Source organism: Pyrgilauda ruficollis, unplaced genomic scaffold (assembly GCF_017590135.1).
Source record: "Pyrgilauda ruficollis isolate IOZ18807 unplaced genomic scaffold, ASM1759013v1 scaffold9, whole genome shotgun sequence".
NCBI lineage: Eukaryota > Metazoa > Chordata > Aves > Passeriformes > Passeridae > Pyrgilauda > Pyrgilauda ruficollis.
Genome location: NW_024531043.1, coordinates 6,953,398 through 6,978,672, shown reverse-complemented (window position 1 = coordinate 6,978,672; position 25,275 = coordinate 6,953,398). Strand labels below are relative to the sequence as shown.

The 25,275-nt window shown below is 39.7% G+C and overlaps 1 protein-coding gene across 2 annotated transcripts; it reads left to right on the top strand.

The window, feature by feature from the left end:
* Nucleotides 1–2,326: 2,326 nt before the first annotated feature.
* Nucleotides 2,327–25,031, top strand: GOLGA3 (golgin A3). 2 transcript variants are annotated; one of them, XM_041488565.1, is made up of 23 exons: nucleotides 2,327–2,751; nucleotides 5,533–5,814; nucleotides 6,678–6,790; nucleotides 7,238–7,929; nucleotides 9,127–9,238; nucleotides 9,645–9,951; nucleotides 10,550–10,752; nucleotides 10,965–11,102; nucleotides 11,998–12,159; nucleotides 12,926–13,294; nucleotides 13,626–13,703; nucleotides 14,671–14,934; nucleotides 15,431–15,525; nucleotides 15,689–15,905; nucleotides 16,491–16,634; nucleotides 17,270–17,467; nucleotides 17,959–18,075; nucleotides 18,304–18,443; nucleotides 19,316–19,448; nucleotides 19,607–19,729; nucleotides 20,020–20,184; nucleotides 20,395–20,555; nucleotides 21,016–25,031. In XM_041488565.1, exons 1-23 carry the CDS (start codon nucleotides 2,622–2,624, stop codon nucleotides 21,212–21,214), a joined length of 4,542 nt encoding a protein of 1,513 aa, XP_041344499.1. In that variant the 5' UTR covers nucleotides 2,327–2,621; the 3' UTR covers nucleotides 21,215–25,031. The 2 variants fall into 2 exon arrangements, with proteins under 2 accessions (XP_041344499.1, XP_041344501.1); XM_041488567.1 differs by having other exon boundaries at nucleotides 2,328–2,751; nucleotides 5,533–5,691.
* The last annotated feature ends 244 nt before the right edge of the window (nucleotides 25,032–25,275 follow it).

Below are 25,275 nucleotides of genomic sequence, written 5' to 3'. Positions count from 1 at the left end.
CAGGAGCTCGGTTAACAGGTTTGCAGTTCAAACAACATGCTGGTGTTTTGGTTTATCGACCCTCTTGACTTGTGGAACAGCCTCCCGTCTTCCTAGAGAAACAGCTCAGAGGATTCATGTTCATAATACGGATAATGTGGAATGGTTTATAACAGAGGAATATCCGGCAAAGTGAACACTGTTTACCTGACAATTATATCAAGGGTGGCAATATGATGTTTTCATTATGAAATTATGTGCTCCGAGGCACCAGCTCCCAATACCCAAAATGACTTGTGCGATGCCCGGCTCCAGAAAGACGCTGGAAACTCTAAGGACTGATTTATGAGGAAAGGGCCATCGGGAATGCTGAAAATGTGACATTTACAGGACACGTCCCGGGACTCTCCTGACTCAGATCCTGTAAAAGGCAACGCTAATGCAGGAACATGAATGATGCACTAAAATAGTGACCATAAACAGATACACGAGGCTGCGAGGGGCGCACCACTTTCACAAAGAAATTTTAATTTTTAATTTAAGCACAACTTAATTTTAATTTGTGCACATCGCTGCCAGCCCCAGGGTCCCGACGGAGGAGCCGGTCAAACCCCCGGCCCTCAGAGAGGCCGGCACAGCCCGGGGCGGGCTCTGAGGCGGCCCGGCCCGACAGCCGCTCCCCCTCCGTGCCTCCCTCCCCTCCGTGCGCTGCCGGAAGGGTCCGTGTGGAAAAGCCGCCGCTTCTCCACGGGCCCGGCGGCCCCGCCGCCGCCTCGGAGCGCCCGGGGCTCGGCCGCGACTGTGCCCGGCGGGGGCCGCGGCCGGCGGCGGGGAGCGGCAGAACCGTGGGGCCCGCGGGGGCCCGCGCTCGGCAGGGGGCGGCGGGGGCGGCTCGGGGCGGGGGCCGCTTCAGGCCGCGGGACGCTCAGGGCTGCCCGGTTTACCGGGTAACCGCCCGGCCCGGCTCGGCTTGGTTCGGCCCGGCCTGGCCCGGCTCCGCTCGGCTCCGTGGGCTGCGGCCCCGGGCCTCCCGCTGCTTCTGCTGGTGCCCAGGGAGGTGCCCGGCCCAGAGACCCCGCGGCCGTGTCTGCCGGTGCCTCCCGGTCTGTGACCGGGGCCCGTTGTCGTCGTGGCCGTTCGTGTTTTAAGCAAAATCGGTGACTTTCCGTATGGGTTTATTGCTGAGTTCCCGTGGCGTGCCTACGTTTATGTGTGTGTGTCTGCTTGTGCGCAGCACAGGGATACAAAAGGACTTGAAGGCCAGAATACTCTTCCGTTTAATGTTGGGAATGGGTTGTACAGGAGAAAGCCATTCTTCATCACCTGGATCATTTAAATGCGTTTTATGACAAGGACAACAAACCACCTCGTGTTGGCTGGATTTTGACAAGGTGTAAGGAGCCAAAATCTTGCTTGCCTTTTGTCTGTGATTCCTCATGGTAACCTGTCACGTAGCATCTATTTGCTGTACAGTGGCAGTTCTAGGAGTTTTATTGAAAGCTTTATTATACTGAAAATCTTTAAAAATTAGTAAGAAATCACAGTGAATATATTATTTTTTTTGTTTGGTGGAGGTTTCCCGTTTGGAAAGGTATTTCAGGTTTCTGGCTCCTTCACAGCTCACCTTTATAAGGGTCACGTACCTAACTGTGTTTTTCTGTGTGTCCTGAGCTGTTTGCTGCTTCAGTAACATTTTGGAGGTGATGGTGGTGTTGCAGGGTGACCAGGGCAATGTGGCACAGTAGCAGTTACACAAGTGCTCCCTGGAGATATGGAAGGAATGTTGTTCAAAATGTTTGTGTTCATGTAAAAATGCAATCAAAATATTCCTGATGGAAATCTTTTTCTTGGCTGGTCACAGGAGAAGGCAGTGTTTAGCTGCAGTCAAGGCTATGTTCTGACTGCCAGCTTGTGCTGTAATGAGTAGTTCAGAGTCTGTACAGTGATTCATACTTGTTATTCTGCAGACAAGTAAACAGTAATGATGTAATTTAATTTTTAAAAAGTTAAATTTTAATTCCATACTTCATTTTAACAAAATATATTGAAACTTATTCCTTTAAATTAAATATGTGGTATATTTGCATATATATACTGTAATTTACAGAGGAGAATACTACTGTGTTACTGGCTTTGTTCTTAAAGCAGAGGCCAAAGAGATCTTTCCATTGAAAGAGACAATGATTCTAAATCAGCTGTCTTGCTAAATATCTGTTGCATCCTTCTGCAGTGTATCAGTGCTACTAAAATAGTGAGCATAAACAGATCACTTTTTTCCTCTAGATCTGGATACTTGGTTGTATTTCATTTTCTCTGTTGTTACCTCATGTCCTAGTTCTGTCTGTGGGCACCACTTTGTTTTTAACTCCTTTTCAGAGCTCTAGTAAATGTTTGTAAATTCACTACATTTTGTTTCTAGAGGATGCAGCTCCTTGGTGATTACAACTTTGGCTGCGAGCTGTTTCCATGATGTGGAGTTAGCAGCTGCCTGCTGCACACCAGCAGCTCTACAGCTCTGAACAGTGCTCTTGTGTGACACCTTGATGCTGTTCTTGCTGATGGAGAGAAACAGGACTTGGTAGTTCACTTGGTGGCAAATCGTTGAGAAGAAGAGCTTTCCAGGGATCTGGATCATTTTTACCATGGACTCCTCATCTGTCCAGCAGGATGTTCACTTGGAGAGCAGAAGCAGTAATGGGGCTCCCAGCAGCTCTGAAGAACTTTTGGATTGTAAAGCCAAGTCACAGCTAGTTACTACAGATGAAATTAACAGTAAGTTATTTAATATGCACCAAATAACTTCCTAGTCTTACCCAGGTTTTTATCTAATCATCTGTGTTATTGTTCAAGTGAAGTTTTTCCTTGGGGTCAGGAATTTTTTGTGCAGCGGTTTTAAGCAAGTTTGGTGAAGTCTGTAGCTCTGTGTGCATGTAAAACTGGGTTTTTTTTTGCTGTAGAACTTGTTCTTTTGAAAGCAAAACAAAACTATTAATTTAAATACTATCAGCTGTCAGGTGAGTATTAATTGCTGAGGGTGTCAGTCTGTCTTTAGATAACGTTTCCAAGAGTGTACAACTGAGACTCTCTAGAACAATCAGTTCTGAAATGACTGTTCCAGAGTAAGCTTGTTACTGGAGTACTTTATTCTGGCAGAAAAAATCTTCCTAATTAATTAAATTACTTAGGCAAAACCCAAAATGTTTGGCTTTGCTTCCCTTTAAGAAAGAGAGATGCTGGCATGTACTCTCCAATTTATCTCAAAGTAACTTTTATACATAGACAAGCTCTATAATAAAATAATCATGCAGCTGTTTATGGGAAACTATTTAGAGTCTACTATCTGAGTAGATTACAGAATCAAACTTGCGTTGGAAGGGAGCTGTGCAGGTTATCTAGTCCAACCTGCTGCACTGAGCACACCTGGTTCTGGAGCAAGATCAGGTTGCTCTGGCCCTCGTCCTATTGAATTCTGAAAGTGTCTGTAGTGGGAAGTGCATCAGCCTCCCTGCCCATTCCAGTATTTAACTGCTTTCATTGTGAAAGTATTTTCCTGCACTGAAATGAAATCTCCATGATTTCCTGGCAGGAGTCTGAGGATATGTTGGTGTATAAGGATGTGGGGGTGGCTGGGTGGAGAGATGTTTACATTGTGGCTGCATAGATACACAAAACCACAGTGGTTCCTTGTGTAAAAGGAGGTGACGTGAGGTTGGGACCTTCTGGTGCCACAGGTTTGTCACCTTGTCACAGGCAGCAGAGAGGAGCCCTGACACTTTATTTGCTTTTTTTTTATTCTGCCTGTTATCAGAGTGGCAGAGTGTGATGATTCATTCATCTTTTCTGAAGTTGGAGATCACGTGTTCCTGTCATCTGTGTTGGACAATCAAATTGTGACTTACAAATAGATAGTGTGTCTTTCTACTGTTTTTATCCTAATTGCATCTCCTTGCCCATTGTTCTAAAAAAGACTGCAGCTGTATTGGCACTACTGCCTTTAAATTACTTTAGTTCAAGGAGTGTTTAGATTGTGTCTCCTGGCCTCAGGAAGTTGCCAGGAAACCATTCCTCCAGAATTTTGCTCCAGCATCCCTTTGGTATATGCATACCACTCACTGCTGGGAAGAAAAAATGTGAAGAGTGTAAACCTGATGCAGTTTCTGAGATGGGCAGAAACAATATTTCTGAATGGATGAGCTGTCTTCTTATTTTTGGCTTCTTGTGGCTATTCATAGCATTGACACCTATTTCAAATGCATTTTTGCCAATAATTCTAGTTTTAAAATGCTAGTCCTTAAAAAGCAGTCTTTCCCTCTGTTCTTTACATCCTTGTTGAACTCACCCCTTCTATCATGTCTGCAACTGTTTTTGTGAGAACATGATGATCTAAATCAGAAGTGATTAAGGCTAAATAGCCTGAAATGTTGTCTGTATGACAAATAAGATACTCAAAAGTATTCTATTCAAATCTTAGAGCTGATGGGTTTTGGCAGCCTAAGTCTGAAAGCTTTATTACCCAAATTCAGTTTCCTCATTCAGTTTCCTCCGTGCTGGTTCACACTGAGCTGGCTTGAGGGAAGATGCATTGCAGAGGTGGAAACTTGATTTTTGCACTTACAAATACTTTGTGATCATAAATGTTAAATATTTTCCACCGTCTTTAGGAAAAAGAAAAATAAATCTTGCATATTATTCCAGTGAGTTGCAGTTACTTCAGTGGTAACATGGTGTGGGAATGAACAGAAAGGCAGTGGCTGTTTCAGTGCTCTGCTCATTTGAGATATATAATAATTAATTTAAAGTTAGATACATGGGTTTTTTGCAACAACAGGTTCATAAACAGGTTAGTAGTCCCCAGCCAAGTGAAATAGAAATGAGAAATCCAGACTCTAAACCTGTGAAGTGTTTGTCTGGTTTTGAATATGCATTTGTCCTGCTGGAAAAGAAAAATACTAGTAAGTGGGATAAAATTGGTGTTGAAGTGGTTCTTGAATTGCATTTTAATAGGTAGGTTTATTATTTTGATACATACGAGCTTTGCTACTGTGCTTTTGATGAATATATCCTATTTGAAAAAATGTAAGCTCGGTTTAAAATTGAGAAACTGCTTGGGCCAGGCTGGAAATCAGGATGCTGGATGCTTTCTCCCCAGTGCCCAGCTGCACTTCAAAAAGCTGAATCATTCAGCACAGGCCTGCAGCTGCTGAGGCTTCCTTGTAGTAGACTGCCCCTCAGAGTTCCTTACACTCAGTGTTTCCTGCTTCTAAACCTAACAAGATTTAAAAACCTCTGTGAAGTTTTGAAGAGATGTTTTTTGATGACTTTTGAGGTCCTGCTTGAGGGCAACATAGTAAAGCAAATGAAAAGTACTTGTTCTGGTCTTGTAAAGCAAAGAATCAAAAATCCTCTATGTAATGTCTCGTGCCAGTTGCTGTCAGCAGCAGTTTCTATATTCATACAATGTAAGGGCAGTAGTGCTGGCATTGTATTTGGATGGAGCTGTGAAGATGAATTAAGTGGCTTGAAGTTGTAGCTCAGTAAAATTTTCTTTTGCAGCTACCAGTAATAACATCAATGAAGTGCCAAATGAAGAGGGAAGTCTGGAGATAAACAGCAAAGTGGATGCCTGCCAGAATGGGCCAGAATCACTCTGCCTTGACTCTCCTGGATCTGTTGATCCTACCAGCAGTGAGCAGGGTGAAGAGTCATCCCCAGGTGTGACTGGTTTCCATGACAGCCTAAGGAAGTCTCAGGGAACTAGTGCTGAGGGCATAGCTCTTAGAAAAGAAGCTTTGCAGTCTCTCAAACTAAGTCTTCCCATGCAAGAAACTGAATTGTGTAAGCATCTGTTTATGGTGGTGCCCCTGCTTTCTCTTGCTGCATAAAGCTTTTTACTCTGAGCCTGGCTCTGGACTTCTGTAACATCATTTAAGCTTGAACTAAACTTCATTTTTGCAGTAAAATTTTACTTAGAACTGCACTTTATTTTCTTTCAGTAAACTACCCTCTGCTACAGCTAAGGCACGTGCCTTACCATTTAAAACTGGCTCTTCACTGGAGGGGAATTCACACTTTCTGGGGCTGAAGCTATTCTAATCTTCTTGATTATTAGGAGTAACAGGTGACATTAAAAAAAAAGGGCAGCAGAATCAGGTGATTTAAAGCTAAGAAAAAAAGAAAAGGAGAGAAGAGCAATGAAGGGGGGGAGAAGGGAAAACCTTTGTATTAAGGTGTCTAAAAGCCTTACTGCAGGAAAGGTTTAATGTGAGTTAAGGTTTTATGTGAGTTAATAAAAGGTAAGAAAATATATCTAGGGAACAATTTTCCACTACTTGTAGGGAATAGTGGACTGTGTAGGTCTTGCTTAGTTTTATCATTTTAGTCCTGTCAGAAATGCAGGACAGGTGAGATTAAATGACAGCAATATTTTTTTTTCTTGCTGTATAATCTCTTGTCATGGATCTCTGTAGGAACTATTAACATTTGCAAACTGAGCAGTGGAAGTCCACAGGCTTTATCAGTGCTTACACAAGGATATATTTGAAGACGGTCATTTGAGGTGCATGTCAGTGGGCTTTCCTTTTGTTCCTTGCTTAAGCATGAAGCATGTTGCTGGTGGTAGAAGGGGCTTTTACCCTTTACATCCCTTTTACCTGTGTAGGAGTTTTCTGTTTGACTGTGAAGATGCCTTTCCCTTACAGGCTCAGTAGAGTCTTCATTGCCACTGGAAAATGAAGAACAAATCAGACTTCAGGCAAGAAGGCGTCTGGAAGAACAGCTCAAGCAATACCGAGTGAAGAGACACCAAGAAAGAGTGAGTACTTCTAGATTGTGTTTTGTTGAGAAGCTTGAAAACTTTACCATTTCTGTTCCCTGAATTAAAACATTCAGTAGTTTTCTCAAATGAGAGAAAGCATTTTTGTCTTCTGGACTGGCAAAATTTGGTTCTGTTACCTCATCAGTAGTGTACTATTTTGTGCTATGTAAAATAGGGGAGGAAAAAACAGACACCAAACATAAAGTAACCTAAATGTTAAATTCTGCCTATATTTTTCAGTTACCTTTTGGAGTCTCATATGAACATTCTCAACATCTATGTACTGAAGCTTGATAGGGTTGGGTGCTGATATTATTTACCTTGTTTAGGAAAGAGCATATGTTTAATATCAGTGTAAAAGTGTAGAGCTATATATCTTAAGTTACAGCAAAATTAGTCTTTGATGTTATTTCAGAGTTAACATTCTGGAATTTATTGTTTTAGTCAAGTCAGTCTACATCCAAAACCCGTCCCTCCAGCACCCTGGATCCTGAGCTGATGTTAAATCCAGAAATTCTACCAAGAGCCAGCACTGTAGCAATGACAAAAGAATACTCCTTTTTGCGGACCAGCGTCCCCAGGGGGCCAAAGCTGGGTAGCCTGGGACTTCCAGCATCCTCAAAAGAAAGAAGAAGCTCAAAATCTAAGGCCAGCAAGATCCGGTCCTTGGCTGACTACAGAACTGAAGATTCAGATGCTCGAAATGCTACTGGGAATTCTGTGCCTACTGACTTACCTGGGGGGGCTCTGATGCAAAGCAGAAGTGGCCCAACATCAGTTGTGTCTGAGATCAGTCTGCCCTCTGATGTGGATGATCGAGTAGAGAATTCCTCCTTGGCAGGAGACAGCATTTCAGAGATTGATGGAAGTGAAGTGGGAATGAGGCTGGATGGAAATGAGAGTGACAGCTCTACCTACAGCAGTGTGTCAGGGAAAGGGCTGTATAGCAGTTTGCAGAATGCAGAAGGCAAACAGGACACTCCATATACAATAAATGGCCAGAAGATAGATCCTGAAGCAATGGGGCAATTTCCTTCCATCAGTGAGGTGCTGCAGGCTGCGGCAGTGGAGCATCAGGCCCAAGAGCAAGAAGTTAATGGAGAGGTACGGAGCAGGAGAGACAGTATTTCTAGCAGGTAAGAATATCTATTGTTAGTTAATGATATTTTCTTGGAATAGGCAGCCTGTTACTTTTCTCTCCTACTAACTTTAGATCCAGTTAGCTTACCCTGTTACTGAGTCTGTTAGTAGCTTACAAATTCTAAAAGATCTGAGAGGTTGCTTCACTTGAGTACCTATTTACTAAGTATAACTTTAGAGAATTATATTTTTGCCACTGGCTGTGTTAAATGTACTGCAAGCAGTTGTTTCTGCCTGTATGGAAGGACTTCATTCACTGAATTACTCATGAGCCTTTGTCTATAAAGTCTGGAAGTATGGACTTGACTGTCTCAATGATATATAGTATTGTCTTTTTCCTAATCTATGCGTGTACCTTTCAGACCTTACATAGCTGAGAAATGCCAAGAGTCTTGTCCTAGATATCTTATCCTCTTCAGCCCTTTGAGAATGAGATTTAGTTTCCCAAGCTTCTGTGTATGTGACAGGTATTAAACTGATTCAGAAAGCAAGTGCATAATTGGTGAAGCCCTTAACAATGTATGCTTTTTATCAGTTGTCTGCAGATGCATATTTTATATGTCCTACTTTTTAAATTACTTCCCCCTGCTTTATTGGAATAAAGTGTCATGCCCAAATATGTTGAGGTGTACAGTCAGTTGTTGATGATTATTCTGGCTTAGATTTATTTCTTATGGTAATGAGAAAAGATCTTTTTCTCCAGATGCCTTGGCTGTACAGTAAGGAATCAGCATAAGGGATCCCTTGTGCCAGATACCTGTTATTCCTTCTTTTGCAGCAGCTGATGGCATTTCTCAGGCGCATTAAAGCAGACAGTTATGAGAGTAATTGTGAAGGTTTTGTGATCCCATCATGTCCAGTTGTTTGCTTAAAATGGGATGTGTATATACAGAATATGATGGAGTCAATGATTGCAGTTCTGAAAAATAACAAATATATGGTGCTACACTAAATTCTAGTTGCTGCCAGTACAGGAAACAAAAGTATAAAACCTTAGCATGAGTATAATTTCTTTCTCTTTTTAACAGAGGTTGTTACACTGTGTTCTGGATCTGTCATAAACCAGAAAAAATGTCCTACAGTCTAAGCCACAGGGATTCTGAGTAGCTCTTAATTTCAGAGTCACTCTTGTTCAATTAGACAAGTGCTGTGTTCTAACCCTGTAACTGTGCTTGTGCTGTCTCTGTCTCCAGTGTTTCTATGGAAAGCTCTATCGCAGGAACTCATGATGAGATGCTGCAGGTTATGAAGGAGAAGATGAGACTTGAAGGGCAACTAGAAGCACTCTCACTAGAAGCTAATCAGGTAGAAAATTAATCTGGAATTTTGTATTCAGCAAATCAAAATAAGATTTTAATTAATTTTCAAGAACCTCTTGCTCATTAATTGTGGAATTGTGTTTTGTAAAAAACATTGTTGAATGAGGTGCTTTACAAGAATGCCATGGTGGGCTGACCCTGGCTGGATGCCAGGTGTCCACCAAAGCTGCTCAGTCCCTCTCCTCCTCAGCTGGCCTGGGAAGAGAAGAAATAACAATGAAAGGCTCATGGGTTGAAATAAGGACAGAGATGGGGAATCTCAGCTCCAGAGCATGGGGCACCTCCTTTGTTCTTTGCCTTATCAAAGCCACTTTGCTGGGCATTTTTTTCAGTCACCCACTAATATATTTTCTCATGAGACTCCTGCATTTTGATTTTCTGGACACATTCAGGCTCTCAAAGAGAAGACTGAGCTACAAGCCCAACTTGCAGCTTTGAACATGAAGCTTCAGGCACAGATGGAGCACAGCCAAAACAGCCAGCAGAAGCAGGAATCCCTAAGCTCAGAAGTGGCTACATTAAAGCAGTCTTGCTGGGATCTGGAACGAGCAATGGCTGACCTGCAAAATGCCTTGGAAGCAAAGAATGCCAGTTTGGCTTCTTCAAACAATGATTTGCAGTTAGCAGAGGAGCAGTACCAGAGACTCCTGCAGAAGGTTGAAGATATGCAAAAAAATGTTCTCACCAGAGACAGTACAGGTGGGATGATGAAAATGTCAGTCTTTAAAATTTTTTGTTCTATAAATCATTTCATTTCAACTTGATTCTGAAGTCCAAGAAGAAGAAGAAATTTAAGCTTGTGTTTATTCGATATCCTACTAATAAAATGGTCTCAATTTTAAGATGTTTGGTTTTGATTTTGTGTCACAGAAGTGTCACAGTTTGCAAGCTGCCACTGCCAGTCTGGAGAGGGAGGCATAAATATTTAGTCCAGACAGTGGCCTAGTTGTTTTTTTGGAAAATTGTACAAATGCTGATTTGTAATGATGACTCTACATGCCAGGACACCTACTTCCTGATGTTTAGTTAGTTCATATTTTCTGCCTCTAAGGAGCTGTGAATGCTTACAGAAGTGATTCACTTAGTTTAATTTTATTCTGCTTATGACCTGGTACTTTGGATTCTAGCACTTTGGCAGGAAAAGCCAATCTTTCTATAATTAGGCATATGTGCTTTTGTTCAACAATTAAGGAAAAATAGATAAAATTACAAATACAGCAATAATCCTGAAAAAAGTGTGCATAAAAATAGCACAGTGGGATATGTTAGTCCAAGTTCTTTATTCTTGTTTTTCTAGTTCATGACCTGAGACAGCAGTTGGCTTCCTTGCAGACCCAGCTTCAGAAGGTGCAGCTGGAACGGACCACACTGACCAACAAGCTGAAGGCATCTGAAACAGAAATCACATCTCTCCAAAATGTGAGGCAGTGGTACCAGCAGCAGCTGGTCCTGGCACAGGAGGCCCGTGTCAGGCTGCAGAGTGAGATGGCCAATATACAGGTATTGTGATTTATTGCATATGGGAGAACTGAGAACCTCTTCTTTGTCAGTTTTATCCACAGGACCACCTAGTGGCCTTCTGCAATGGCCTGACTGCACCAGTGCCGTGAAAGTAGTAGCTGAAATAAGGCACACACAGTTTCAACATGTTTTTTCCTGAAACTCTTACATTCTGTTGGTATTATTTCTCATTTTTTTTTACCTTCCTTTAGGCTGGGCAAATGACTCAAGCAGGGATGTTGGAACATCTCAAACTAGAGAATGTGGCCCTGTCTCAGCAGCTGACTGAAACCCAGCACAGGTCCATTAAAGAAAAGGAACGTATTGCAGCACAACTACAAAATATTGAGGTATGGTTGTAGAGGGTTTTCGTGACTTGTGTTCTGTCTAGGTTGTGGATTTATGTTTTGCAAAATCAAGATTATTCTGGCAAAGTAATATAGAATACAAATATAATATTTCAGAGCAAATAAATATGCGTGGCATTATGAACAATTAGAGGGAACAAGACCATATATGCATTTTCAGTTCTGGTATTTGTTTTTAATTGAACTTTGAAGGCAAATGTAAATGTTGTCCTTTGCCCATCTGTGAACTTGTTCAAGAGGAAACTTAATTGGTAGTTAGTCTAAATCAGTAATGTGCTTTTTAAGTGTGTGAAATTGCTCAGTAATCAGGTTTGTCCTTCCTTCCCTCCAGTAAGAAAAGTTGGGTAAAATCTGAAGTGTAGTACAGTGACCTCTAAAGCTCTTAGAACCTTAAAATCCCCTGATTTTCAGTGACATTCCTGCTTCTGAGTCTCAAAGGAGAGTAAAGCAGCAGGTTAGTGGAAGCACCCATCTGCAGTGTTACTGATAGCTTGTATAAATGACAGGACTGTTTCCTGAGTAGCTACAGCATCCAAGGAGTCCCTTTTGGTTTAGAATTTTCCCAAACAGCTTAATTTTAATAAAGATTCTTGATATCCTGCTCATCAACTGAGAAAGGACAAGGTATTATTTAATAGGAATTCAGATTGTCACAAGTATGCAAGACATTCACTCTTATTCTAAGGTGTTTTAAGTATAGGAATGAGTAATTTCAGTAAAGGCATACAGGTGTGTAAGGCACAATCATCAGAATTATTTTTGTGTTTTTCCTCTACAAATTTTCTTGATAATTTACTTTTCTCTTTTCCTAGTTTTTTTCCCACTCCTTCCCCTACATTGACACTGTGGAAGTTGATTCCATGCTTTTTCTATGCAGGCTGACATGTTAGATCAAGAAGCTGCCTTCATGCAGATCCAGGAGGCTAAAACCATGGTGGAAGAAGACTTGCAGAGAAAACTAGAGGAGTTTGAGGATGAGAAAGAACAGCTTCAGAAAATGGCTGATTCTGCAGCAACATTGGAGCAAGAATTGGAACAGGTAGACTGTTCTTAATCAGCTTCCCAGGAATTCCAAGGGAAATAGTGATTTGGCAGAAAAAGCAATAGTGAATAGATACTGACCTCTAAATTTCTTTTTGAAACCTGAAAGATTGCTGCAAAAATGAAGTGCATACTAAAGTTATTCTGTTCCAGGTGAAAAGGCCTTTTTTCCAACTGTGTCAGTAATATTTTTTTAAAATTTCATAACTACTGTCTTGCCAGATTCTGGGGTTTTTTTTTTGTGAATTGAATGTGTGATTATTGTAAGCATAGACAAAAATCATGGATCCATGTTCCATGTTGTTAGGCAGTCAGGATATCATTATATACATTTACACTTAGAGAGCCCTGCTTTAACCTTGTAACCTTATGCAGGCAGCGTGTCAAGGGCTGCAGTGACATGAAGTGTGTGATAGCTATATTCCATGTAATGATACAGTATTATTAACTATGCTGAATTTACCTGAATTTGCTGTGGACACATTTTTGAAGTAAAACTTTTGAATACAATTAATATTATGAATATTTTACATTTGTCATTCCGGTCATTGCTTAGCCTGTAAGATAACAGATACTGCTCAAGGCAGTCAGTACAATTAACAGAGCAAATACAAGTGGCCTAGGAAAGTCAAAAACATTTCCACCTTCTGCTATTTTCTCCTACAGGCTGAAATAATAATTATAATACTTGATTTTGATTAGAGTGCTTTTGCAAAGATAACCTTTGTTTTTTATTAATTTCATTTTAAAATATTTCCTGTCAGGTCAAGTTGACTTTGCATCAGCGAGATCTGCAGCTTGAATCCTTGCAGCAAGAGCACCTCGACCTGATGAAGCAGTTGACTCTAACCCAGGAGACACTGCACACCAAAGAGCAGTCCCTGGATGACCTGCAAACACAGTATGATGAACTGAAGGCCAGGCTAGAAGAGCTCCAGAGTGATGCTGCTTCTAAAGATGACACGATCCAGTATTTGCAGAACGAGAAGATTGTGTTGGAGGTGGCTCTGCAGGCAGCAAAAGCAAGTAAAGAGCAACTTGATGAAGGGGCAACACGCCTTGGAGAAGATACAGAAGTAACATCACAAATCTTGGAGCAGCTGAAGCAAGAAATGGCAGTCAAGTCAAGCCAGGTAATGATCTTTCTGAAATCTTACTAGTTTTAAAACACAGTAATTTGGAGTACAGGTCACAGTTTGGGTGGTAATTTTGTAGTGTGCTCTTTTTCTGTGGCACTGTGGGCCAAACATCTTTCTTATGCAGTAATTTGGTTTCCAGTGTGGTGACCTGGTGAGTGTATTTCTGTATAAAATGTTGTGTTATCTAACCACTGAGATGCTTAGTCAGAAACAGGATCCTTGTTAGATTAGGTAATGGTTACAAATCAGACAGATAAGCTCACCGAAGAAATCAGGTGTAATATGACATTTGGCACATAAAGCAATGTTTGCTTTTTCCCCCAAGGTGGAAAATCTGCAACAAGAAAATGCCAGCCTCAAAAAACAGCTTCAAAAAGTGAAGGAACAGTTCCTGAAGGAGAAGGTAAGTAAAACCAAAGAAATTTCAGACACATAAACCCAAGGAATACACTCTTTTTTTTTTTTTTTTTTTTTACAGTGAAGGCATGTACTTCTGGGGAGGTTTTGAGGATATATATTATTTGTATCGCAGAACTTTGTGACATTAAAATACAGAAAATGTGTAACTTTCAGTTGAATTTCTATCTGTAATTAATGTGAGAGGTGATCCACCAACAAATGTATGCTTTGATAGAGCTTTGGCCTTTGCCAAGTGATCCACCATAGAAAATCTCTCTTTGAATTGTTGATTAGGTTTGCTTTTGCAAAAGTACTCATGTAAATCTTCAGGTGTTGTCATTTCCTTTCAGCTTTGAAAAATATTAGTTGCTTCAGTAATTAGATGGTAAATAAGTGCCTTACTGCAAATTCTATTCTGAATTTACACAGTTTTGAAACAGTAATTTGAAATTAATATGTCATTAGTGTTGCACATATATGTGTCTTATTTATAAGGTAGCACCATTAATTTGCTGCTTGATTATTACCTAATGTGAAAGTTAGTTTTATGTTGTTATGTTTAAATTTGGGAAGGCTTTTTAAACTGTCAGTCATAGTTAAGCCCTCTTCTCATGGCAAAAGTTACTAATTATGTGCATAGGATGGTTTATTTTTTACAATTAGTTTGGTTTTTAAAAGTGGCACATAATGCAGTTTCCATAAAGAATGTGAAGAAGAGTAGCCCTTACTGCAGAGAACACTGAGGTGTTTCATTTAATGAACTGCTAATAGGAACTGTTATTTGATATCCGAGCTTGCACAAAAGCCTTTGAACCACAGTAAATATCTTACAGAAGCTGGTGCTGGTTTGTATGACACCCCCACCTCCCCAAACTAAAAGAATATCAGTAAATACTTTCTAGTAAATTAGTCCAAAATTAGCAAAGCTGAAACTGAGGTGACATTGTCCTCTTGAAACTCTTGTGTGCCAGGTCATGGTGGAAGCGTATCGAAGAGATGCGAGCTCCAAGGACCAGCTCATCAGCGAGCTGAAAGCTACAAAGAAGCGCCTGGACTCGGAGCTAAAAGAGATAAAACGAGAGCTGCTGAAAATCCAAGTTGAGAAACAGTCACTCGAATCTGAGCATTCAAAACTACAGAAAGAAGTATCTCAAGTTCACCAGCAGATGGTGGAACTAGAAAATCACCTCCAGTCAGTGCAGAAAGAACGAGATGATATGGAAACACGCCTACAGGTATGGAAGGTGTAAGGCTTTGGAGAGTGTTACATCCAGGATACACTGCTGTTTCTGTTAACTTCGTAAAGAAACAGAATGACCACCTCCAAATTAATGTTCTTGGTAATATATTTTAAATAGTCTAGACATTTCAACGTATACCTACCAAAATTCTGTAAATGCATGACTGCTTACTAATATCTCGTGTAAGTAAGTGGGGAGAAGCACTGCAGGAGTGGTAGAAGACTGATGTGGAAGCAGTTTCCTTGGTCCTACAGTGAACTCCATCTGAGAACAAGATCCAAACACTCTTCATGTGTGTTAACAGTGGTGGCCTCAAAGGAAAGAGTTAGAGAAAATAAAAGGGAAAGAGGATATGGAGGACTGGAGAGCAGTTTATATTTAGAGATGGAAGTAATTTTGAAATTTCATTATTTTTCTTTTATAATCAAACCTATACAGCAAACATGCTTTTGTTCTTACACTCATGGGTCTTCTTTTCCTTCCTGTTAAGTCTTTGCAGTTCGATAAGGAGCAAATGGAATCTCTTGCTGAGGCAAATCAGGCATTAAAACAACAAGTAGAACAAATGCAAGAAGAAGCAAAAAAGTAAGTGTTCTTCTAGCACAGACAAAAGAACTACAGCATTTGGTTTTCATATTTGGCTTTCAGATGTTGGGTTTTGTTGGGTCATGTGAAAAATTAATCTTGTAGTAGTATCTGTCAAGCAGCTTTTGTTTTTACCTGGTGTTTTCTTTTCCTTTCACGCCAGGGCCATTACAGAGCAGAAACAGAAAATGAAGCGTCTCGGATCAGACCTGACAAGCGCTCAGAAAGAGATGAAAGCAAAACACAAAGCCTATGAGAATGCAGTCAGCATTCTCAGTCGGAGGCTGCAGGAATCTCTTACTGCAAAGGAATCTGCTGAGGCAGAGCTGAGCAAACTAAAAGCACAAATTACTGATGGTGGGAATGACCAGATTGCTCAGGTATGCAGGTGTCCTTTGACATTGTACAAAGAGCTATAAGTCTTGAAATACTATTTCACCCTGAAGTGATGAAAATATTTGAAAAATAAAGCTAGATAAGAACATGCTGTCAGGGTTCTGAGCACTGAGAATTTCCTTAACTAAATTCGAGAGAAGTGATTTGGGAAGCTGGATTTATTGATTAAAATTTTATTGTTGGCTGGGTTTTTTGGTGGAATTGTTTTATCTTTTGTTTTTAAGGATTAGTTTCTCAAGGTTTACCAAGATTGTAGCTCTTACTGCTTTTTTCTCATTGACAGCTAAAAGTTTTTCAAGGTAGCCATAGCTTATTTATATATGTTAGGCCTGTAATAAGAAAATTAATTTACTAAGGCAAGCTCCAATTTCTTGAACCAATGGAGCAAGATATCAAATACACCAACAGCAGTAGCTGGATGCAAAGGTGGAAAACTCAGAGCAAGACCTTTAAATTAAACACTAGCACCTTGTTTCATATTTGCTAGAGAAGCAGGCTTTTTAACCACAGCAGAAGTGACTCATGAAGATGGGTGATGCACTAACCACGTGTGACCCCTTTGTCTTTAGGAGAAGATTCAAGCTCTGAAGACAGAACTGCGAGCTGTGAGCAGCAGTAAATTGATGCTGGAAAAAGAGTTGCAAGAAGTGATTTCGCTGACCAGCCAGGAGCTTGAAGAATACAGAGAGAAAGTGCTGGAACTTGAGGATGAGGTGACTGCTTGAATTTACTTGGTAGATGGGCATACAGCAGTAAAAAGTGCCTGAAAGACAGGGAAAAATTTTAGTACCAAAATTTTATTCCAATGGTGGAGAAAATCAGAATCATGGATAGGAAGCATCATGTCAGTGGTACTTGGAAATTTTGTTGCCTTGTGCTGGTTCTTTGTAGTTTCATGAGTCATTGTCATACAGGGAAAGAGGATGAGAGAGAAGAGTGGTTGCTGTATTAGATACCAGATGTGTGTGGTCATGAGACAGTGAGGATACATGAACCATTAGCTTTTGGAACTACTGGGAGTCAAGGATCCCCAGTGATGCTGAGGGCCAGGTGATGGTGTTCAGTTGTGGAGTAGCACAAAAAAAAAAAATGTATATCAACTGCTCTGGATCTGCACCTGAACAGTATTCCTGGATTCTTCTTTCTAGCAAGCATTTTAGTCTTCCAACAGGAAAAAATACCAAAGTGAACTTATTTTTTAATGTTCACCTAAAAAAGAAAAAAATAAAAAAGAAATCCCACTCTGGAAAAACAAGACATTTGCTGAGTTTAGCTTACAATTTTTTATGATAGTAGCACGAAATTTTTGGTTATCTTTGTTTGATTTGTGTTTTTCTTTGACTTACAGCTTCAGGAGTCTAGAGGCTTCAGGAAGAAGATAAAACGTTTAGAAGAAATGAATAAGAAGTTGGCCCTTGAACTGGAACATGAACGTGGAAAACTTACAGGTCTCAGCCAGTCCAATGCTGCTTTGCGGGAACACAATAATATCCTCGAAACAGCATTAGCAAAAAGAGAGGCAGACTTGGTACAACTGAATCTACAGGTATTTGACTTTTTGATGCAATAACTTCAGAAGGGAATTGGCTCATATGATACAAAGCTGGTGCATTTTCTTCAGCTCTGGGTCCCCCATGTGTTGTGTAACTGCGTCAGTATGGGGATTGAACAAGAGATCAGAAATGGGACTTGGCACTGAACAGAGTTTTCTTTAGAAAAAAAATTAATAAAATTGCACTACAATATTTGCAATAGTGAAAGTGTAGGTAGTTGGAACATACCAAATCCGTATGTTACATGTGTTACATATGAATTCATTGAGATAAATAATTATTATTCCAATAGTAATACATTCGTGTGGACATAGGCTACCATTTAACCATAGCTACTTGTCAGGCTGAAGGTACTGTGTGGAAAGGGTGGTCAGTGAACAGCAGAGAGTTGTTCTGCAATCCCTGCATTGGCTTGTTGTTTATATTTCCTCTATTTCCAGTGAGCCCACACAAAACGTGCATTTGCTTTTGTGATGTGTTACAGGTTCAGGCGGTCCTAAAGCGGAAAGAGGAAGAGGATCAGCAAATGCAACAACTTATTCAAGCTTTACAGGCTTCCCTAGAGAAGGAAAAGTTAAAAGTTAAAGACCTTCAGAAGCAGGTAATGGCTCATCTTTTATTTACTTACAAAGTGATTTAAAGGTATTAAAAAAGTATCTTGAAATGAAATCTCTTTTGTAACATACCGCTTCCTGCAGGGGGTCTGTCAGGATAGCCAGTGGCTGAAAGATCAGTTGATGTCTTCTCTGTTGTGTCCTGTGTTAATCTCCCTTTATGATTCACCTGCAGAGAAAAAATAAAGCAAAACTGCATCTTTTTGTCCTGTTAGGAAGCAGCAGCCAAAGCGGATGCAGCCCATAACCGGCGACACCACCGGGCAGCGATGCTGGAGCTCAGTGAGATCAAGAAGGAGCTCCACACCAAGGAGCTGCTGGTCCAGGCCCTGCAGGCTGAGGTGGACAAGCTGCAGTAAGTCTCAAATGTCTCAAAAAGAACAGTAATTAAAACAAATCCTCTGAAAAAGCCATACATCAGTGAATTTTCGGGAGAATTAGTGAATTTTGCCCCTTTGGGATGGAGTATGTTGAATGTTCCTCAGCAGAACCTGGCCATGGATGCTTGTTTGGACTCTCAGCAAATACCTGCATTTTTCTCTCTTTGTAATTCAGTTAGACCTGAGGTACACTGTTTTTAGGCTTCACTATCTGCTTTTTCTTTCACTTTGACCACACACTTCTACTATTTCACATTGCTAGTAAGGATTAACACTTGACATATACTGTGATTCTTCTCTTTTACATCCCTGAGAACTACTCATAGAGAATTAATTTGATTATTGACTGTGTTCCACAATGTATTAAAATTGTTTGCTTATATATAAAATTTTAAATTAAATTAAAAGAAATCATCAGACCTACATGAAAATGGATATAATCTTAACCCCATTGCTCCAAAAACAAAGCAAAATTGCAGACAGGGTTTTTGGTTGTTTTTTCTTTTTTCCTGCATAATCTGTTGTTTGTAATTGGACTATTACCGGTGCTAAAGAATTTCATAGATTTTTTTTTCAATATTTATTATTTATACATATCTTTCATAAAACCTTCTTGTGATTTAACTCTTGTTCTATGAATGTGCTGGCAAAGCCCTCAGTCAAAGCTGTGATTAACCAGTGTTCTATGAATGTGCTGGCAAAGCCCTCAGTCAAAGCTGTGATTAACAGCTTTGTTCTGTGTTCCATGCACAGTTGTGTCATTTATAGTTAACTGGCTAACCCAGTGAAGTTCTTGTTTTAAAGACCAGATTGAGTAACTGCTGTGTCTGTTAATCTTGTTGTTCAGGATAGAGAATGAAAAACATTCCCAGGAGGTATCTCAGTTCCAGCAAGAGCTGGCAGAAGCCAGATCTCAGCTTCAAGTTCTGCAGAAAAACCTGGACGACAAACTTAGTGAACAGCCTCTAGTAAGCCAAGAGGTAAAAAGTGAACACTTACTGTGTTTATCTGTATTTCTATTGCATTGTATGACTTTATCTTCTTAAGAAGGTTTTTTCATGAGACATAAGAATGTATTTCGGATTTTGTGGTTGATTGCACCTATAGATAATTCCAATTATATTTTTCCCCCCGGTAGGTGGAAGACCTGAAGTGGGAAGTAGAACGAAAAGAAAGAGAAATTGAAACACTTAAGCAGCAGCTGGACATGACTGAACAGCGCAGCCACAAAGAGTTAGAAGGGATACAAGTTGTCTTGCAGGTATTTAATCAAGCCAATTCTGATGGATGGAAATTTTGATTGCTGTAGGGGGACAATTAAAACTATATTTTTATTTTTTAAAAGCATACTTACACTTTTTTCTGAATTTTTATTTTGACTGTGCTGTTACCTTTGTAGTTCTTCAACCTCTATGCCATTAAAATAGGCTACTGACTTTATTTTGACCTAACCTCTGGTTTTCTCTGGAAACTGAAAAGATTATAAAAACATTAGTTGGCTGGAATTTTTGTGCTGTTTCTGTACATCACATTGATTCTCTTCCCATTTAGAACATCAAGACTGAGTTAGAGATGGTGAGGGAAGACCTGTCAGCAACTCAGAAGGATAAGTTTATGCTGCAAGCTAAAGTGACTGAACTGAAGAACAGCATGAAGTCACTGCTGCAGCAAAACCAGCAGCTGAAGTTGGACCTGAAGCATGGCAAGATGAAGAAGGTATTTAAATAGGAAGAACACTTTTTGTAAAGCACAGGAAAGTTCTCTGTGCTTTACTGTGAAATAACCTAAAATGAATGTGTCTGTGATTATTCCTGCTCCTTAGTGCAGATGTGCACCAGCAGTGTGATGTGAGACTCTTTCTAGGTGGCAAAAATTATACTGATGAAATAAAACTGTGTTTCTAACTCCTTTTTTTCCTTTAACCAGAGGAAAGAACTGAAAGGCGAGAATAACTCTTCCAATCCAGTGACTCCAGTCAAGATTCCTGATTGTCCAGTGCCTGCTGCCTTGCTGGAAGAACTGCTGAAACCAACAGCTGTGAGCAAGGAGCCTCTGAAGAATCTGAACAGCTGTCTCCGGCAGCTAAAGTATGGCCTGTTGTTTTGAACCATACTAAGCAATCTTAAAAATGTTTTCAGGAAACCAGCTGCCACCATGAGGAAAAAAGGATTTGTAGAAATAATTCTTTTTTGGGAGTATATTTAGGACAGTTGAATGTTCTGTCATTGTAAGTGCTTGTTTATATGGTCATTGCCATAGTGAAAGAAGACTTTACAATAAGTTAAATAAAATGTCCATCCTGAATTGTGCACAGCAGAAAAAGTCAAAAACAGCTATTAATATTTTTTAATTAAGGACATTGTATTTGTTTTGCTCTTAAGACAGTTCCTAAGCTTCTTGTAGATTTCTCTCTCTTGTATACAGCTATATCTTAGGTAGTCTTGGAGTAGGTATCAAGAATCAGAAAAGTAATTTTTTGGTCTTGCATTTAGCAGTCAGTTTTCTGCTTGCTAATTTTGGCTTTTTTTGTTCTCAATACTTTCAAAGGCAAGAAATGGACAGCCTTCAGCGCCAGATGGAGGAACACACCATTACAGTACATGAATCAATGTCTTCATGGACTCAGATTGAGGGCAAGTTAATGGACCTTACTTCTACAAGTGCATCAGACCAGCAGGAGACTCCTACTGCAGATGAAAAGAAAGAGAATTGTAGTGTTAGTGACAAGGGAGCTTTGACACTATAACCTCCTTATCAGTTGTCTTTCTTCCTATTGCTTTAAGTATATAAACAAATCTTTATAAAAATTATTTATTTCATTTTTTAAATGGTGTTCAGAGTTGTGCTTTTGCCTGTAGAAGCAAAGAGCACTGATTTGAGAAACTGATGGAATAGTAAATGCAGAATGTGCTATTCTAGGGGTTTGTTTGAAACAATTCTGTCATGTTGGGTACTTCCAAGTGGTGAATCTAGCTCATTTGAGGGTTTAGTAAGAGATTGAGATGAAGATCTAAAATGAGGTCAAGAGGAGCATCTGGTTTCAAGTATGTAATTGTTCAGTCTGGGTGAGTTTGTTAAGGAATTACTGTTAACTATGTAACATCTAGGTTTTCTTGTTTGGTTGCTCTTTTGGTTTTTTTTTTTAATTTGTGGGAGTAGGATATATTTTTTCCCTCATCTTGGATTGTAGCCAAACTACAGAGAAAAATAAGTTCTTCTCATGTTCAGCCATTAGCAGTGGTTGAGAACTGGATATGCTGAGTATTCTCTTGTCCCTCCTATAATCTCTTATTCTTGAAATTCAGATTATAGATATCTGCATTTGAAGGAAAATAAGTTACTGTAAGCCATTTCCAGTTTTGAAGATGACCTCTGACCTACAGCAGAAGAAACAAGACTGTAAAGACAGGCAACACAGAGCAGTTGGTATCTTTGGCAGATTGCCTGGCACATTTGCTGATGTTTTTCTCTTACAGTCACAGGCCAGTAGTGAGCTTTGCTTCACTGCACAAATGCTTTGCACCTTTTTATTTCAAGTTTTGAAGTAGACATCCATTTAAACGTATGTGTGTAAAATATATATATATATATATATATATACATAAGAAAAAAATCATACTTTTCTGACTTTGAATATCTGGTTTAATATGCTTATATACTGTAAGTTAAGGCTACAATGAGGGGTTTTGTTACTGTCATTGTTTTAATGTTATGTTTAAGTTTGCTCTTCTTTGACATACTGTACAAATGGCTTAGGGAAATGAGCCCCTAAAGCCAGAGCTTTTAGAAATGTAATTATTTTTACTTTAAAAGACATAATTATAATGCCTATAAAATTATTATTTTTAATAGCTTTATCTTCTCCCACACACTCCCTCTACTTTTTGCACCCTCTATTCCAAGGTGTCCACCATGAATGGAAGTGTTGGTTCTGTGGCAGTCCCTCTGCAGAGCACCTTGACTAAGTTATTTTTAAAGCAGCTGCAGCTTACTTTAGTTTCCTTCATCTTTGGTCCCGTTGCTCCAGGTGGCTCACAGTGCAGTGACAAGCCAGCCCTCTTCTCACTCTAAAATTCAGTGTTAGGGTATTTGGAAGATCTAGTGCTTACTCATGTACTAGAATGTTTTGGTCCTTAAAACATAAAACAAGTCAATTATATCCACTGTAGTTTGGTGTTCACCAAAAAAAAAAAAAATCTATTAAGTACAAGTGGATTCAAAAGGCTGGAAAAAAAAATTGTAGTTCATGTATTTTTCCAAAGAGGCTGTCACTGGTTTTGGGTTTGGTTGTTGCAGAAGAGGGGGAAGGATATTGCATTGTATTTTTACTGAATGATTTCATGCCTTGCAGCTACTGGATTTTAACTTAGATTTTATTGGGATCAGAGTCAGGTGATGCTGACAGTCAAGGTTTTGCAACTGGTAAGGGAAGAAATGCATTGATGTGGCATTAGATGCCCATCAGATGGATTTACCAAACAATTCAAAATCAAAAGCTTTACAAACTAGCTTAAGACATGTCTGCACACTGCTGCAGTCTGCTTTGTAGAGTAAATGGTACTGATTATCTCGCTGTTGTCATGTTCTTGAAGTTGCCTGTATATTAAGCTCAAAGAAGAAAAAAACCAAACCACAGTATTGTTAAAGGAAAAAAATAAACTGTAATGAATAATATATTCAGTACAAGAAAACTACCAAAAGTCCAGGATTTAAAATACTACTTGTGCAGCGTTACTGTTGCTGTTCACTGTATTAAATACATTGCCTACAGTTCAGAATCCACTATGTTCTAATCTGTTAGTTCAGCAGTGGTTATATGGGTAAAGGTTTTATCTGGTATCAAAGAAGCCAGAATTTTTAGAAACTTTCCTAGTTGTTCTGAATGTCAGCTCTCCTTTTTGTGTCCATTCTGCATCCTGCTGCAGTTTCTCACTAGCTCCTGAAGACATCTGAGCTTGCACAATCAAGTAGCCTTAGATGTGTGTTTCCCTTTCCAGGATGAGGGAGCTGTTGTGGATTATATTCCTGCATTGGCACAACTGCTGCTGGCAGTACCTGGACACTGGGTATTGTCCTGTGATATTCACCGTGTGCTTTTTCTGCAAACACCATGTCATTTACTTAAATGAAGGACAGTGAGACTTTAGAGGGTCTGAATCTGGTGAGGTACTAAGTGAAGTTACAGAAGTCACTGGGAGGTCTTCTAGAAGGAGCATGCAGTGTGTGATAAAGGCAAGGCCTTTGGAGCTCATCAGCTATGTTTTTAATGACCCAGAGAAATAGTTGCTGCTTTATTAAAAAGCCTCACCCTGAGGCTGAGCATGCTCAGTCTACAAAGCTTCAGGTCTCTGCTATCTAGGCAATAAAATAACTTAGCTGTAGGAATGAAAATTGTCTCCCCTCTGCCTGTCACAGCACTGCCAAATAATCAGGAAAATCTGAAGAATAATATCTTAAAATTTTATTTTACTTTTTCAAGCGCTGCAATAGAATGTATTTTCTGTGTTTCTTCAGTGGTTGCTACATACTAAACCAAATCTAGTTAATGAAGGAGAAATGTCACTGCAATGTGAGAATGTTCCCCAGTGCTGAAAGCTGGTAAATGGTGCAGCATTATTTTTTTCACATGCTGTTGAGTTTTTGAGGGCTCTTGAATAACTGCGCATTTAAAAAAATATCACAACAAAGACGCAAACCCTACAATAGAAGAAAATGTTACTGAGTCTCTGGCATTGCTGAATATTGCATAATGCTCCATTCTGTTGTCTTCCAGGTTTCTTGGAAATATTTGTGCACTGTATTGGGATCAGCTGAGCCCCCTATCCACTCGTGCAGTGGGAGGATCTGATCCCATAGTGTTTATTCAGGCAATATCCTCGCAGAAATCTATGGGATTTTCACATGTGTAAAGTAATATCCAGGATGAATGTTCTACTGTTCATATTGTCAAGGATTATATATTCCTCCTTAGGGGACAGAACTGCAGTGGCTACTTTAGTGTTAGCTGTGACAACATCAAAGGTGTGCTGGGGACAGGTGGTATTACCAATATAAATTTACCTTAAAGATGACAAATTCACTCCTGGTGATGCAGAAGCTTGTGATGTACATTTATTAACTTTGCAGGGAAAGTGGGAATAGTTGCATGTGATCAGAGCCTTTTAAGTATTTTCCTGTGAAAGCAATTGCTGTCCAGAGGAATTACTAATGCTCATCAGCTGTCATCCGATCACTGCCTCCTACTAATGAGCACTGCTCGGGTATTGGGCAGCCTCATTTCCAATACAGATGCACAGATCTCTAGGGGAGGGAAAGATGTTCTGGATATTGTAAATGAAATGGTTCTGTTTCATGTATGACATTCAGTAATGTCTGCTTAGGCTGTATTTGTAAAGATAAAAGTTAATAATTCCATGTTCTTGAAGAATGGATAACCCAGGGGCTGGAGGAGTTACACTATGTACAATTAATGTTTATGATCATACAAAGCATGTTGATTATAAAAATTATGTGCATAGGGATTCCTTTAAAAGTTTTGTGCAATAAACTATTTTTGCTAAAGGGCCCCATGTTGTTTCTGCTTCGAAAGAGTTACCATTTTCTCTTTGGTTTTGGACAGTAATTTTTGTGTTGGGATCCTGAATATGCTGTGTATCCACGTTTAAGGAAAAAAAAAATCTTATTTTGAAAGACAGTATTATTGTGTATTGATTTTTCACACATCTAAACTTCATTGTGCTTGTATTTCCGTTATATTTTCTTTTTCTCAAGTTAGCTGAACTCATCAGGGAAGAAACAATTCCTTGG

Excerpts from the sequence above, each read along its gene's own strand:
- GOLGA3 (XM_041488565.1), top strand. The coding sequence starts at position 2,622 with ATGGACTCCTCATCTGTCCAGCAGGATGTTCACTTGGAGAGCAGAAGC. Across the intron at positions 5,815-6,677 it reads CATGCAAGAAACTGAATTGT|GCTCAGTAGAGTCTTCATTG; the intron begins GTAAGCATCTGT and ends TTTCCCTTACAG. Across the intron at positions 17,468-17,958 it reads TGGTACAACTGAATCTACAG|GTTCAGGCGGTCCTAAAGCG; the intron begins GTATTTGACTTT and ends GATGTGTTACAG.